Source organism: Crocodylus porosus, unplaced genomic scaffold (genome assembly GCF_001723895.1).
Source record: "Crocodylus porosus isolate Cpor-Errol unplaced genomic scaffold, CroPor_comp1, whole genome shotgun sequence".
In the NCBI taxonomy this organism is placed as follows: domain Eukaryota; kingdom Metazoa; phylum Chordata; order Crocodylia; family Crocodylidae; genus Crocodylus; species Crocodylus porosus.
Genome location: NW_017728949.1, coordinates 2,406,106 through 2,422,785, shown reverse-complemented (window position 1 = coordinate 2,422,785; position 16,680 = coordinate 2,406,106). Strand labels below are relative to the sequence as shown.

The following is a 16,680-nucleotide window of genomic DNA, read 5'->3' as shown; positions in this document are numbered from 1 at the left end:
GCTATTTGGGGGTGTTTTTCTCCAATCTATTTTAAATATTCATAAGGAGGAGGAAAGAAGCCAGTGTCTACAGCAAGCTAGCCTCCTACACAGCAGCTTCAAAAGTATGCTGGCTCACCTATTGTTATATACAATAGCTAGCTTTCTAACCTGAATGGCTATATAGTCTCCCCAAGGACAGGCAGAAATCCTTCCATTTTACCATGTTCAGATTCACTTGGTGAATCTCCTGTACAAGACTATACTTGGATGCCTATATACAAGTACAAGAACTTGAGAGAAACAATCAGAATGGTCTAGTTTCATATTCCAAGCACAAGGCAAAAGGCTTTTGAATCTGAACAAAGGAGACTTCAATTTTATACTGCCAAGATAAGTGTACATTTAAGCATGTCACATGATTAACTGTTCTCTCCCCTTTGCTTTACACAGTATCTCAAAGGCAGCAGGCCAATTATTTTTAAAAAGTCTTGAAAAAAAATTACTTCAAGGCTTTGTCATAAGGAATGTCTATTCCGTACAGTTAATTGTTGATTTATCAAATGTCTTCATTTGAATTGAGACACTACATTGCAAGTACACTGTTCAAAACCATGTCCAAAGACCACTGAGGAATGCAGGAGCCAAAAATGATGCTCAGTTTCAGGAGGGAAAGAATTTTGCCATCCTACCAGTGCCACCTCCTCTCTTCTATCAGATCAGGTACAGATCATAACTGGTGGGCTGGGACAGCTCCCTGAGTTACAGGAGCTCTCCATGGTAGCTGATGTTGGAAGAGTTAAATGGATCTCAGGTCAGAAGCTGAAAAGCCTTAAAATATGCGTTTTTCCTCTGAAACAGAAAGGTGAAGAAACACCATCCTACACATTTTCACTATGCACAGACCCACACACAGCAAGATGAAAAATCCTTTTAATACTTAAAATGCATCCCTAAGGACCCATCTGTCATCCTACAGAGAGCTGAGAGGAGTTTCCAGCTTGTACTGTTTTCAGATGACCATACCCCCCTAGCAAAAAAAAATGCTGCGTAAGATGGAAGTAGGGTGCTCCTTTCAGGCTGCTCCTTTCCTAGATATTCAGAACAGCAGCGGGTGATCATGGTTAAAAAAAGAAGCCTTAAATAGACAGCTTTATCAGTTATGATGTTGAAGCAGCAGCAGGAGGCTTACCTGAAAGGAGCCCTGCCAGCATTTGCTCTCAGACAGAAATTCTATTAAGGAAAAAAAAACAGTACAGCAATCTGTCTTGGATACTAGGCTATAGGACTAGTCTATCCCATATTTTGTATACTAATACTGAACTGAAAAGCACTCTCTTTGCTTATGTCTAAAGATAAATTTAGGAAAAAGCCACTCCCTCATTTTTAACCTCTGAAGATAATGCAGTGTAAGACTGTGCTAACTAGCTAAACCTATGCTTGTTCTGAAAACAGAGATGTCTATCCTTATTCATCAAGCCCTTGCACATCTAGATTCTGGGTACAAGTCCATTTTGTAACTGTTACTGATAGTGTTCAGGCTAAAGCATCACTCTCTGGGACTTCTTAAAAAAAGAGTGATAGTGGATACTTACTGGCCAGACTGGAAGTCCTTCTCATTCACCACAGCACAGTTAGTTAAGGACAATTCATCTGTGGGACATCTTGCGGCTTGCATAGTCTATTGGAAAAAATAAAAGGAGGGGAGGAATCACTAACCAGGCAAAGAATGCAAGCAACACATTTTGTCATACATGTTTCATACTTCACTAAAGAGATGGGAAGCAAACTGTCCACTTGAGATCATAATAGCACTGATCATGCCAAGGAGATGCACAGTTTGCTGTCAGGAGCAAAATGCACCTTCTTATACCACTGATTTCTAAAAACACTTGCAACAGTTTTTCTCTGAAGCATAAACTAATCAGACATCTATGCCCTGTAACCTCTGGATAAGATGAAAGCAGCAACTTCTACATACGACTTTCCTAAAATCACCTGGAAAATAATAAGTCTTCTTGCTAACACTAGGCACAGAAAACATGTTGCACCATATTCCATATATAAATTCTGAAGATAACTCAAAGTGCTGCCAGAAAAACAGTCTGACTGTGCAGTGGAAGATGGGTCAGATGCTGTACTATTTGCTGCCCTGAAACAACTAGCTCCAATCCTTTTCCAGGCTTTTAATAGCAGACGTTTGACAATTGCTTTCCATTTGCTACTTCTGGAGCCAATTATTAAGCAGTTAAAAAGAATACAATTGAATTACAAAGTAGAACAAAGGGCTGAAAAACTGCTACACACTTAACTAGTTTATGCACATAAATTAGACATATGAGCAACGTTTTTTATAATGTATGCAATAAGCTTACAAGAGACCCATATTATGCTATACAGTAAGCAAGTTATGCTGCTTTCTGATATGCATGTAAATGAAGTTGATAAAAGTTACTAAATTTAAGGATTCCCTATAAACACTTTATATTATAAAATGTGAAGACTGTACATAAGGAAACACAAGTAAAGTTACCCTATCTTTAACCCTCTCTCTCAAACTGTCCAGTTTTCCATAAACTTTCCAAATACTTCTCTTCTGGAACAAGTTAAGGGACCTATACATGCCCAGTTGGACAAAGTTGCAGAGAAGATAAAGACAGGTAGTTAAATCATAACTAGAAAGAAAGGACTCTTGATTCCATAACGTTATGCTGCAGTTTCACAATCCCAAGGAAATAATGGCTAATCAGTTCCATATATACAGAACACAAAAAGACCTTGCTAGGCAGGCAAAACACATTTCACTAATAAGCATGTTTTAACATCCAGGGATTGAAAAACCCACCCTGTGCATTTTATTTAACCCTAATGCACAAGTTACAAGTTAAATCAGATACTACACTTGATCTATTACATAACTCCTCTAATCTACACAGCATGTACAGACCTGGATAAACCTACATAATCTTGTCCTTCTTAGACAGTAAGCACTTTAGGGCAAGAAAACAAATGGTATTATAAAAGTGTTGCTGCCTAGGGTCTAGGGGCCACTGAGAAGATTAAGGGGGACAACACCATTTGAAGACATCCTAAAAGAGGGATCTGATCAAAAAGAACACCAAAGTGGATGGACTCATCTGTTGTGGGTAATACATCCAGCACAGAAAGCACAAAGCTGAGAACAGAAGGTGGAATGCAGGAGAAAAAAAAAGAGAAGCAAGACGAATGAGGCTGACGGGTGAGGTCATATAACGCCTTGTAATGACAAAGAACAACATGAATTTGACAGAGAAACAGGAAACCAATGAATGAATTTAAAAACGGGGCATGGAGGGGTTGGGGGGGGGGGAAGAGGGAAAGTGAGCAGAGGGAAACCACGGCAACTTTGGAAAGTAGATTTTAAAACAAACAGGAGCAGAGGCAGTAAAAAAACAAAAAGACACCTGTAATGATGTGCCTCATTCAAGGTAAAAAAAGTTTCAAATTGAGGGAGGAAGGAGGCACAGGCAGGGATAAATCATAAAGGATGAGGAAGTAGCAAGAGGACATGCCTAGAACAATGGATGAGGAGGAAGAGATTTGTCAAATATGACACTGAGGTTACAGGCCTAGAAGTCTTTACCTTGTATATATAAATAGTAACTTTATATGTTAAAACAAGAGGACCAGGATTATTTATTTGGTTGCTTGAAGATGTTAAAAAACACACTTTATTGTAAGAAGCAGCCCATTACTCCATCTGGCTCTGCAGTGTCTCTTAAGATCGGGCACTTCAGCAAGGCTTTTCAAATCAGCCAATTCAATCAGCTATTAGACAATAGTGTTGAAAAAGCCCCACGAAAGTGCCCACTAACGCACCTGATCTTTACAGAAGTCAGGCAAGCTGGCTTGAAGTAGTAACACACCGTCTCTTCTGGGCATGCATGGAACTCAGCATGGGAAGGTGTCAAGTTTAAGCACTATTTGGGGGGGGTTATGTCTGCAAGCACATTTTAATTATTTTTGGAGGGGTAGGGAAGGGAAAAGTGAAGCAAAGTGTGAAAGAACATGTTTAAAAGCCACAGAAAAACAAAACTGCTAAAACAATCCTATACAAATGCCTTCATAGGTGTTGTATAGAAAACTGAAGTTTGACTGCACTGCCAACATGAATCCACTGATGGAATGGAGCACTTGCATGGACACAAAGAAAAAAAAAAACAAAAAGGAAAGAGAACCCTCAGTCCCCCATCCTTTTCAGCTGCTTTAATAAAAGAGTAAATTTAATAATTTCAAAAAAGTTACCACTTCAATTGGACTTCTACTTCCATGGTTGTTTTCAGTATTATCATCCTGAACTGAGCACTCTGCACTTCCACAGAATCTCTGCATTAAAAATCATCATACATCAAAAATGCTACATCAAAAAAACTTCCCGCCCCATCCCTTCCTATGAAAGACTGGATCATTAAATTTTCAGACCAACATTCAAAAAATGGTTTACAAAATAATTCATTTCAGGAGGATCCCACAGCCCTATATTTAGGTTATTGGAAATATAATCTTTAATAATCAGCTTTAAAAAAAAAGCAGGCCCATCAGATTTAATAGAAAATAAGAAGTACAGAGACAGAATCAACCTTTTTTCTCTTAAGGAACTATTCAGATATAGCAGAGACTTTTGAAACATGTAATTTCTCCTTCTGATCATTTGCATGTCAGCAAAATCTTGTCAACTTCCAAAAAAATCAACATGACTATTCTAAAAGGTCATGCTCCCACCACAATAGTATATACTGCACAGGGTAGCAACAGCAGCAAGGAATAAGAGGAAGGGTAGAATAGGAGCATCTGTGTTCATTATACTTCTATATCCATTTATATTAATGGAGTTACTCTAGAAAAACAGCTGTGAAAGATGAGAATTAGGCTCATCTGAAGGGAATCTCTGGAAGGGAACATGCATCTCTTACTTGTAAAAAGAAGACATTTGATATGGAGTCACAAACAGAAAATAAGCATGAAACGCCACATTACCATTTTTAAATAGTTGGTTTGCAGACTCAAGCTATAGCCTAAGTTGCCAATCTAAACAGGAGCTGTTAATTTATAACAATGCTGGATCACATTTAGGCAGAAGTACCACCCATCTTTATAGGTAACCAAATAAGCATGCTCTGTTTTCTTTCATCCAGTGCTCCTACATTGGATCAAAATCTTTTTCCACTGGACCTGGCAACTACAGAATCACCATGCGAGTTGGTCAACACATAAGGGTTGGTGGACGCGTTGGTCCTTTATATTCACTAGCTTAAAAATCATTCTCCTTCTAAATGGCGTTTCTCTAGTTCAAAGCTCAAACTTTAACTGCAACATCAGAACAAATAGCACTGTCACTGTTCTTGCATGATGTGACCTTTTGCCCCAAGCAGGCTTCCTGTGATGAGTCACTGTTTTGCTCCATTTTTCCCCTTTGGCCTTTCTGGAGTAACTGGGGGCAAGCAGGAGAAAATGGTCTCTGCACATTTATAAGCAGGGATGCTTTGTCACCCAGAATTCTCAATGTTAGGAAAAATTAAAAAAGAACCAGGCTGAGTCAGGTAAAACTAAAATTCTCAAAGTACATATGCCCACACATTATTTAACATTAATTCACTTTAGCACAGAAGTAAATAGTGTTTTATGGCTTAAAGGCTGTCCCTTGACGCAAGTAAAAATTGCAAATTAGAATTGTTTTTCATCTTGAAGAAAACTGAATATGTCTGCTGGTACCAAAAGGTGGCATTTGATTCAATTTTGAATTTTTCAGCACCAAGAATACACTGCAGCATACTTGGAAAAAGAAATCGAATCTACCTTGTAAGAACAATCCTCAGGTTGTCGATGCCTTGCTTGAAACAAGTTCACTACTTCAGCATTGTTGCTTTGGCTTCTGTGAATCATACTTACTGTTCTGGCAAACAAAACTGCAGCTAAAAATATTTGATAGGCAATACCTGCCCCAGGAGTTCTGAATTAAGGAACCAGTTATGACACTGACCCTCAAACACATTTTTAATCCCAAGTGACAGACTCTACCTACACATAATAGTAAGAATCTAGTATATGGAAGTCAAATCTTTGAACTTTGCACACCCCTTGTGTTTATATAGAGATACATAAATGTAGTGGTACAGCTCTATAAAGCAATACAGGTATCCCTTTCTGCAATATTTTGTATAATAAAAGGTTTCTTGATACATCTGTATTTACTTGCCTAGCTGTCTTCCACACTGACACATACCAAACCATCCAGTGTTCCAGTTGTAGCCAGACATTTTGGCAACCACTGCAGGTCTTGTGAAAAGCACCCCCCCCCCAAGCATTATTACTTCCATTTAATTTGGCACCTCTGTGCGAGGGTACCTGGTGTTAGTGCACTACCCTTACTATGATACTGGCAAAAGGGGCAACCGCATTTGAGCTAAGAATGGATATGGACAACAGTACAGTGACACAGCAGAGAGGTCAGCACAAGTTGGCTATACAAGTATTTGCTTAGGGCCCTGGGCAGGTTTGCAGCCCAAATTAAACCTTGAGCACCCAACCAGACTCAGGGCATGAGCTGCAGCAATGCCTATGACAGAAATGGAGACATTCTTATGAGGGATTCCTCATCCCCCAGCTCCCTGCAGGTGTAGCTGATCAACCTGCTCAGGTCTGTCAGATGACGAGTCTCCCAAAACAAGACAGAGGAGGTTCTCTAAAGGATGGCTGGAATCCAATGTCTGGATGGGTCTCTACTTTGAGGTTTTTCCAGCTGCCAGCCTCCCTCCATCCCACTACAGCTATGTCCCAGCTGCAATTACACATGAACATACTTCATTATGACCTACTTATGTTCACCTTCCAGTTTGCAATAAGACTATAGGTTATAATAATACTTCCTATGCTGCACAGTAGGAAGTGTTCCTCCTTACCTTATGATGTATCACTCGAAATCTTAACACTAGCATCAGCTCATTACTGAAGGTGTGAAGAACTATGAAAATATAACGGCAGGGGGATCACTGATGCTGAAAATAAATTTTACACTTATGTAACACTTTTCATTCTGGAAACAAATATCTGGACAAGCCATTCATTATAGCATGGCTTGGAATTAGCCATCTCTGGGACCACAGCAGCAATTAACCTGTACAAAGTCATATTGTACAACAGTAGGAAAGGGGACACTTCATGTAGAGTTTTCATACAGACTCAAAGGCAATTTTACAAAAATTACTTTAGTGTCCAACAGAACAAACAAAGTTCTATAGCAAATAAATAATTCAGATCCTAATGGTTGTATGGATTCCAATTTCTCTACCACAGAAGAGTAACATTCTAAATTAACTCAATAGTACTACAAGGTCCAGTATTTCAAGACAGACTTAAGCCACAAAACCATCTCTTTCCAGCTATTTTCACATATAGCTCATACATAATAGACTGGGAACAAATTTTTAAAGTCAGAAAAAGTATCCTGAGCAAAAAGTATGGCATATCAATGAAGCAGAATGAATTGAGTCTGAAGGGAGATCCCTAGGACATCCTTTGGATTTTATTCAGCAAGAATAAAGTTAAAGTAAACCCAAAATAATGAAACAAAATATGAAATTTAAGTCCTAGTAAAACAGAGAACTGGAAGGCACTAAATGATTTATTGGAGATGATGTTTTCCAGTTCCGAAGTCTACAAGAAGATATATTAATTATTCATAGCAGGATGCCACTAAATTATTAGTTTTTACTGAATAGGAAATAAACGCACTGCTTTTGTATTAAAAGCAAAGATGCTCTTCATTTGACACAGGAAAGATTAACTTCCTAATCCTACAGAGCAGGCCACAAAATAGCACTTAAAGCTGGGAGATTTTGTTCCTTGCACTGAGAACTGAATACTAAAATGTGGACTAGGCTTCTTATAGTATACATTTAATTTAGGCAGAAGATAGGGCAATATGGCACCTTACAGACTAGCTGATTCAGAGAAGCATGAGCTTTTGTAGGAAACAACCTACTTTGTCATGAGGTACTAATGGACAAGCAGAAAGAAAAGATAGATATAAGGGAAAGGGAGGGAGAGGGGAAACTGCTAAGAAAGGTAATGGATGGGTTGATTAGATCAATTGAGGTGAACAAGGCAGTTAGCAACTGGAAGGACATCGAAGTAAACGACTAGTTCAAATTACTGGATAAGAATCCAGTCCATATTGAGACCATGGTTAATACAATCCAGTCTGCAGATAACTTCTCCTGATTGGTGGCAAGGGGCGGAGCCACATGACTGACAGCCCTTGCAGGCAATCGGCTGCAAGGGGCAGAGTACTGCCATCTTGCCATGCTGGCAGCCCCTTTCCCTTCCCCCTTTGTCCTGCACCGTGGGCTGCATGACCAGGCTACAGCAACCATAAGGACTGCTAGCTCCCTAAATGGAGCCAGAATTTTATTTTCAGTGAGGTTTTTTTTTTTCCTGGGAGCCCACCAAAAGCGCAGACCCCAAGCTTTTTTTGCAGGGCCTGCCCAAAAACCACAGTTTCCACAAAAATCGCAGTGTTGGCAGGTCCCCAGCAATATTAGATATCTGATGCAGTAGAATGGCTCTGTTCAGCACAAGTTATGCTGCATACACTAGCCAGTTCTGAAAATATTTCAGGGATGTGTGTCCCCTGGGTAAAACATTTCTTTTTTGAAGTATTTCCAAATGTTTCACTTAATGTTTCAATTGTCATATCTGTCAACACCCAGAAGGATCTTCAGGATTTTAACACATCCCTTGAGGTTTGTTTAACAGCTAAAGAGACTTTTGAGTGATGGTCTACAGGTACTGAACAGTTAATGGATTATGAGTTATACATCTAATCCTACCTTCTCAGTAAAGAATTAAGAGAATTTTAAAACCAATTTGCTTTGCCTACTGGAAGCCCTGTCCAGCCCTAAACAATGTTACTGCAGGGATAAAAATTTGTATGCCCAAGACATTTACAGTGGTCCCATCTTGGACAATTATGATGTATTCCTGAACACTATGCCACCATTACACATTATCCCCTACCACATCACATCTTTCATTTAAACACCAGAACTGTCTTTCATTATTAAAGCAGTTTATTCAAAGAACAGTTTTTCTGTGTAGATTTCAGTAAAATAATTTATTGCCTGTCATAATTCCTCAAGCTTTATGGCAGGGGCAGGTAAAATACAGCCCACAGGCTAGATTTGCTCCCTCAAGTGATTCCATGTGGCCCACAGCAGGTCTCTTGGCCCTGCCTGGCCCAGGTGCAGTGGGCACCATGGTGCATGCAGCTGGTGTCTCTGCCCCTGGGTGCAGAAGTGCCACCTGGCACAACCCACCAGGCTACAGGGCTAAGCAGCAGGGCAGGGGCAGCACAGCGCATAAGCCAGACTTGGCTTCTTGGCAGCCCCTGCTGCCACCTGGGAACAGGTATACCCCCCACCACTGCCACCAGCCCAAGCCCCAGCCCCACTGCCTGGGCACCCTGGGCTTGTTCACCCCACATCCACTGCCAGAGATGCTGAATGGAGTGGACAGGCAGGATCTCCATGGAGACAGACCCAGGACCCCCACAAGCAGGATAAGCTTATCCAGGCAGATGGGATGGGGCTGCAGGTGGGTGGGATGTGGCATCCAGGAGCAGGACAGGCAGTAAGGGTGGGGCCGGGATCACAGCAGGACCGGGGCCCAGGTTAGAGCCGTGATCTGCTCCCCACATGTCCCCAACATGGACATAGGTTCCCTGCAGAACTGGTGCCTGTTGCAGGGACGTGTGAGGTGCAAAAATCACAGCTCTGCCCCAGCCCCACCCACCCCACTTTCGGACATTGCTGTACAAAGTAAACAGCTGTGAAAGGGCTGAGGCTAGATCCTCTTCTCTCCATCCAAGAGCTCAGCAAAACTCCTTAAGTAGCCTCCAGCCCAAATAATTGCCCACCCATGTTTTATGGGCATCACTTGTTGACATTTTAAATGAATTACTTTACTATTTCTTCAAAGCTAAAAATACAGATTTTAAACAAATTCTGCATATAAACCTGCATATAAAAAGGTGAAAAAAGTGGTATTGCAGAAGCAAGCAAGGGCTACAAACCAATTCCCTGGGTTCACCATTCCAGAGGTTCTACAACTCTTACAGTCAAGAGCCAAGCAAAAAAGAAAAACCCTGTAGGATACTAACTTGAAAAAACTCCTAAACAGTTCCAGGTAACAAACAACTGAAGATGCTCAAAGCCTTGAGCTACTTTTATCTGCTTACTCCTGCTCCCCGTGCTCTGATAAACCTTATATTTCCTGTGTACAAGGTCCTTCATGTCCGCTTTATTCTTATACTACAAACAAAATGTTGTAAAGGAAACAAGTGTACTATGATATTGTTGTTCTGCATGTATATTAGTACAATAATCATGCTTCAGGTATTGATGTTGGTAAAATAAGGGCTAACTTGAGATCTAGTATAAAGGATACAAGTGCATAGAAGAAAGGCTAACAAAACTGCCTGCTTGCTCTGAATTAAGTCCTACTGTGTATGGACTTGCATATTCATCACATTGGGATCCCTTGTTCTTAGGCAGGTACCAAAGTGGACACACCTACAATGTTACATTTTACTAACTGGCCTAGATGTTGTTTGTTCTTAAATTTATGTTGTTCAGCCCCTGCCAAGCACTATAAGGGGACACTAACCTTTCTGGCAGGGATATCACAAGTTAGCCCTGATCTCCTTCCTCTGCCTGATCTCCTGCTCTGCTTTCTGCTTCCTGCCCTGTGCTCCCTGCCTCATCTCCTGCTTCCTGTCCTATCTGTTACTGATCTGCTGTGCCACATACTTAGGCTGCATATGCAACTTATGGCACTCGTGCTGCATATTGGTCCCATCTGCAATATATTATTACACATTTCATCTTTAATCAATTCTTCTGCTTACAACATAATCACGTCTCAGCACAGACCCTAAATTCAGGTTCATAAACACTCAGATGTCATCTTGCATTGTCTCACAACTCTTGCTCATCCTCTCAGGGAGTCTATCACAGAGGTGTCAAGCATATAGCCCACAGACTGGATCTGGCCTGCTGATCCAGGTCGTCTGGCCTGCAGATTTTTGCCCTGGCTCTAGTGGTGGGGCACTGGCTGCTGCTGCAGGAAGCCCTAGGGAGAGCAGCACCAAGCAGAACTGCAGGCAGAAGTCCTGTCACCATAGCTAGATATGAGGGAAGAGTCCTGGCTCAGAGGGCTCTGACTGCAGTGGCAGAGCTTCTGGCTATAGTGTCACAGGAGCTGCCTGCACCCTGGCTCTCCCCACTGGACATCCCAGCACCTATTCAGAGCCCTGGCTCTGGCTACAATGGCAGGGTTTCCCTACTGTGCTTCTTGAGCTGCCAGCACCCTGGCTCTGGGATGTAGGCTGACACCATGGGAACCCACAATGCTGCCCAAGGTGACAGTGCCCAGCTGTCACCAAGGCACTGGCTCTCCCTGTGGAAAGGCCTACACCCCATGGCCAGAGACCTAGCTCCAGCCACAGTAGAGAGGCTGCTGCCAACAGTTCTGGTGGAGCTCCTGGTGACCCTGCAGAAGACAGGGCTTTGACTCCTGCCACGAGAAGGCTCACCACTGCAGCTAGAGGTGGAACTCTGGCCACGATGCTGCTTAGGTTGGCAGCACCTTAGCTCGCACCAAGGCAGTGTGCTGCAACAAGAAACCCTGCCACCATGACCAAAACCTGGTCAGCTAAGGCTCTGGCCACAGTGGCAGAAGCTTTGCCTGTAGCGTGGCCAAGGCTGCCAGCACCCCACCTCTTACCAGGGTGTGGCCTTGTGCCATAGAAAGCTCTGCCACCATGGCCACAGCCCCAAAACGCAAGAGCTAGGATGCCACCCACAGGCACCTGAAAGAGGGAATGTGGCCCTCCAAACAGTTTGAAGTTGGCACCCCTGCTCTATTACACTAACAAAATGCTGTAATGATCAAGAAGCCTGTTAAATCTTATTCTAAAGCTATTCTTGTTTAATAAATTTGCATCAATGAAAAGCACCATTGTCACTGTTTGTTTTTTCATAAACTTAAGATCAGTATTTCTATAGCACCATTAAAACATGCATGCCATTTTACACATGCAAACTGAACACCATACCTGCACTAGGCAGTTTTCAGTACAGAATAAACAGGACAAGCAGCCAATAGCATGCATTTTCATTAAATCACCAGGCTTTGGGGAGGTTAGAGAAGATACCATCTGTGCAGTTTTCTTAAAAGTGCTAATCCTAAAGGCAGGCTCTCTCTATCCTAATGATTCATGCATAGAATTATCATGTAAATACAAAGTCTTTGTAGAACCCTTAGAAAACATTAAAAAGCTCTTTTTAAAAAGTTTCCTTAACTTAGAGTAGTAAAAGTATCTGGAATTACTTTCAAGTTTTGAATGTTAAGGAATTTAAGTGATCTTCATAGTCTGGTGCTGAACTAGAAATCCTGGTTTTTGTTCCTAACCTTAATTCACAAATATAACATCCTCTTCATGAAAAAGTTAGTGGTGTTCTAAACAAGAAGTCTGACATCTGGTTTACAAAAATTTATGCAAAATGCATACAAATCTGAAAATAACTCCAGAACAGATGATCTAGCTGCACCAGCTGTTACACTGTACATAGGAAAATCCTGGCTACAGGGATTGCACTGTCATCCCAAGGCATCTACTATAGAAATGTCTCAGAGGGAGAGGGCTGAAAACACTGCATTGAGAACAACAATCTCAATCTTAGTTGGAGTTGTGCAATGTTTCTAAAATATATTTCAAAGTGAGACTATTATCCCTGAGAATGGGTTGGTCTGAGGAATACCATCAGAAAGTAAGTTTCAAGAAGTCAAACCTAACCAATTATTACAAAAGTATTTTTTTGTATTTTTTCCATTACAAGCATTTCTAAGGGCATTCAAATGTTTGCCATAAATAAATAAATAATAAAAAAAGATGCAGGGGAATTTTTTGCCAGTAGCTGGATGTACTGCCATACAGAACAATACTCAGTGGTACTAGGCAATCAGCCAGCAAGGCCATTCTCTAGCACAGGGTTGGGCAATTATTTCAGCTAGTGGGCCACTTAATGAGTTTTGGTGAGCTGTTGAAGGCTGCACACAAAATCTTTCAAAATATATCATTTTAACAAATTATAGATAAAACACAAGTCATATACTAAAAATCAAACATGTACTATAATATTTTAAAATGTTATTTTAAAAAAGAATTTTTGTACTGATATTTTTTTTGAGTAGCGTATACAGGGGCAATTGCATAATAGCTCAGAATAAGTCTTACTCTTATATATTGTGGAGGGGGAGGTGGTGCTGCCTGTGCAGACATGAGGTGCTGCCCATGCACTAGGTCCCAGGAGGCAGCTAGGGGTGAGGAAGAGAAGAAGGTAGCAGGGGGTGTGTGCAGCAGTTTGCCCAGGCAATGCGGTGCAAGTGCTGTCCATACCCACCCCATCAGATCTGCAGGGGCCCCCACAGCACTCCACATGGAGCTGAACCCCAACCGCTCCCACCCAGGGCAGACTGCACTCACCCCATGCCCAAGGGCACCACCCTGGGCCTGGCCAGTGCACACAGCTTCCCAGCAGGGCTGCTCCTGCTGCTGCCCAGGTACTTCTTGGCTCACCTTCCTCCTCCTGTCCCTGCTGCGCTGCTCTGGGTACCACATGCCCCTCACTCCCAAGCCACAGCCCCCCAGGCACCACCCCCAGCCCCAGCTGCCAACCCTGCCCCACTCCCTCCCTCACCATAGCCACCTCCACCTCAGTCTGCGTCCTCTCCCCAGCTCCTCCCCATGTTGCCAATGCCCTTCTCCTCAGACTTAACCTGAAGATAGCTGGAGGAGCTGCTCTCCACCACTGCCTGGCTGTATTGCTGGCCATATGCATGTGTGCGTGCGTACACCTGTACATGGCACCCCCTGCATCCTATTTCTCCCAGCCCCAAGCAGCACTTCATAGGCTGCAACTCTGCCAGCACACAAGGGGAACCCCATAGTTTCCTGCATTTTTCTCCTTTAAAGGAAAAAATATGTGATTTTCCATGGGAAACAGAAAACCCAGATCCCTGATGATGAGAGGACTGGCTCTGTAGATGTGGGAAGAGCAGTGGTTGTTATATACCTTGACTTGTGGGGAGACGACATCAAAAGCCTTGCTATATTCTTGCAAGCAAGCTAAGGAAGTATGGGTTTAATGAAAGAACTGTAAGGTGGATAGAAAATGGGCTGGATCATCAGGCTCAGAGGGTAGTAGTCAATGGCTCAATGTCTAGTTAGCAACCAGCATTAAGTGGAGTGCCCCAGGGGTCAATCCTGGGGGCAGTTTTATTCAAGATCAACAACCTGGAAGATGGGATGGAGCGTAACTTCAGCAAGTTCACAGATGACACCAAGATGAGGGGAGTAGTGAATATGCTGGAGGGTAAGGCCAGGATTCAAACAGACCTCAACAAATTAGAGGATTGGACCATATGAAGTTCAATAAGGATACGTGCAAAGTCCTCCACTTAGGACCTAACAATCCAACACACCGCTACAGGCTGGGGACTGACTAGCTAAGCAATAGCTCTGCAGAAGAGGGCCTGGGGTTACAGTGGACAAGCAGCTAAACATGAGCTGGTGTGCCCTTGTTGCAAAGAAGGTTAACAGCATTCCAAGCTACATTAGTAGGAGTGTTGTCAGCAGATCAAGGGAAGTGATTATCTGACTGACACTGGTAAGGCCACATCTGGAGTACTGCGTTCAGTTTTGGGCCCCCCACTACAGAAAGAATGTGGACAAGTCCAGTGGAGGGCAACAAAAATGATTTGGGGGATGGGGTACATGACTTCTGAGGAGAGGCTGAGAGAACTAGGCTTATTTAGTCTGGAAAAGAAGGGACTGAGGGGGGATTTAATAGCAGCCTTCAACTGCCTGAAGGGGGGTTCCAAAGAGGATGGAGCCTAGACTGTTCTCAGTGGTGGCAGATGACAGAACAAGGAGCAATGGTCTCAAATTGTATCAAGGGAAGTTTAGGTTAGATATTAGGAAGAACTTTCTCACTAGGAAGGTAGTAAAGGACTGGAATAGGTTATACATAGAAGTTGTGGAGTTTCCATCCTCGGAAGTTTTTAAGGCCTAGCTAAACAAAGCCTTGGCTGGGGTGATCTAGTTGGGGATGGTCCTGCTTTGAGCAGGGGGTTGGACTAGATGACTTCTTGAGGTCCCTTCCAACCCAAATTTTCTATGATTATATGAAGGCTGTTATGAAGTCAGAATGCAGTCAAGATTGCAGAAAAATCCAGATATAGCCTAAATTCTAAAAGGAATGCTTTGCCTCAGCCTTTAATGAGGACACAGATGCTGACCATGGGAACAAAGAAAGATGGGCAAGGCGAATAATGGTAGAGAAATGGAATTACCATAGCTGAGGTAGAAGCCAACCTCAAAGAGCTAAATACGTTCAAGCCAGGAGGACTGGATAATCCCTATCACAAAAAGAACCAGCATTCAAATCAGAAGTCTGATAATTTTTTTTAAATCCTTGCTACCAGTTCAGAGACATTACCATATGATTTCAAGAAAACAGGTACTGTGATTGTTATTCAAGAAGAGAGAACAAGTGATCCTGGAAAATATAGGCTTAGCCAAACCTAAAGCCTTGCATACACCCAAGAAAAAATTTGAAGGAAAGAATAATTAAAGACATGAATACAAATGAAAACGGGATAAAATACATTGGCTTACTAAAGGTAGATCACAGCTAGATCTACCTCTCAAGACAGCTGTTTTTCTAGAGAGAAATCTAATTGTAATAGCTCTGATATGGCATCACAAACTTCACTGAAATCCAGATCAAGTGCAAATTATTAGTGAAATTGAAGGAGATGGAGTCTACCTCAGGAGTTGAGGAGGAAGATAAAGACCTCAGTGTCCTACTTAAATTACAGGATGACTAAGAATCACTAATATGATGTACATGGTAAAAATGACAAATTTGCAGGCTGTTATTAGGAAAAGTTATCTCCACTAGACAGAAGGGAAGTTTTAACACCATTGTATAAGGCAGTGGTTGTCAACTGGGGATACATGTACCCCTAGGGGTACTTAAAAAAGTCACAGGGGGCACACAGAAGTGATGTGGCCAATAACGTGGCTGATAAATGTCACATGCGTGCATCCAGCTACAGCACAGCATGCAGGGGCCAGAAGTGCAGCCGGGTCTGGCTGGTAAGTCTGTTGTAAGGGAAGGGGTATTGGGTGGGGGGCAGAAGAAGGGCAGATTAAGGCCCCAGCAGTAGGGGAGGGAGTGGGGCTGGGGCTGGGGCTGTCCAGCTGGGGTGGGGAGCAGGACTGAGCCACACGGTGGGGGGATGGCTCCTGCCACTACACGCATCACCGGGAGGGCACAGGGGGGTGCCCCTGGATCTGCATGCTGGGAAAGGCAGGCTGGGGCTAGGGCAATGCTGGGCTGTTTCTGGCGGGGGTGTTGGGCTAGGCTGCACTTGGGGCGGGCAATGGCAGCACTGGGGGGGGCAGCTACAGCAAATTCTGGCATGGGACAGAGCCGCAACTCATGGGGCCAGTTCCTACCACTATGCACTGCTCATCCAGGAAGGTACAAGGGGGGGCGGGGGGCACGTGCCTCCAGATGTGCAAGGGCAGGCAGCTGC

General features: G+C 42.8%; 1 protein-coding gene across 2 annotated transcripts in view; it reads right to left on the bottom strand.

Annotated features, from left to right (window-relative positions):
- Positions 1 to 16,680, bottom strand: part of NSF (N-ethylmaleimide sensitive factor, vesicle fusing ATPase) — a 116,142-nt gene that overhangs the window by 91,463 nt on the left and 7,999 nt on the right. For both annotated transcript variants that reach the window (XM_019554256.1, XM_019554254.1), the window contains exon 2: positions 1,575 to 1,660. In XM_019554256.1, the coding sequence (XP_019409801.1) occupies positions 1,575 to 1,660 (86 nt within the window). The remainder of the gene's footprint in view (positions 1 to 1,574; positions 1,661 to 16,680) is intronic.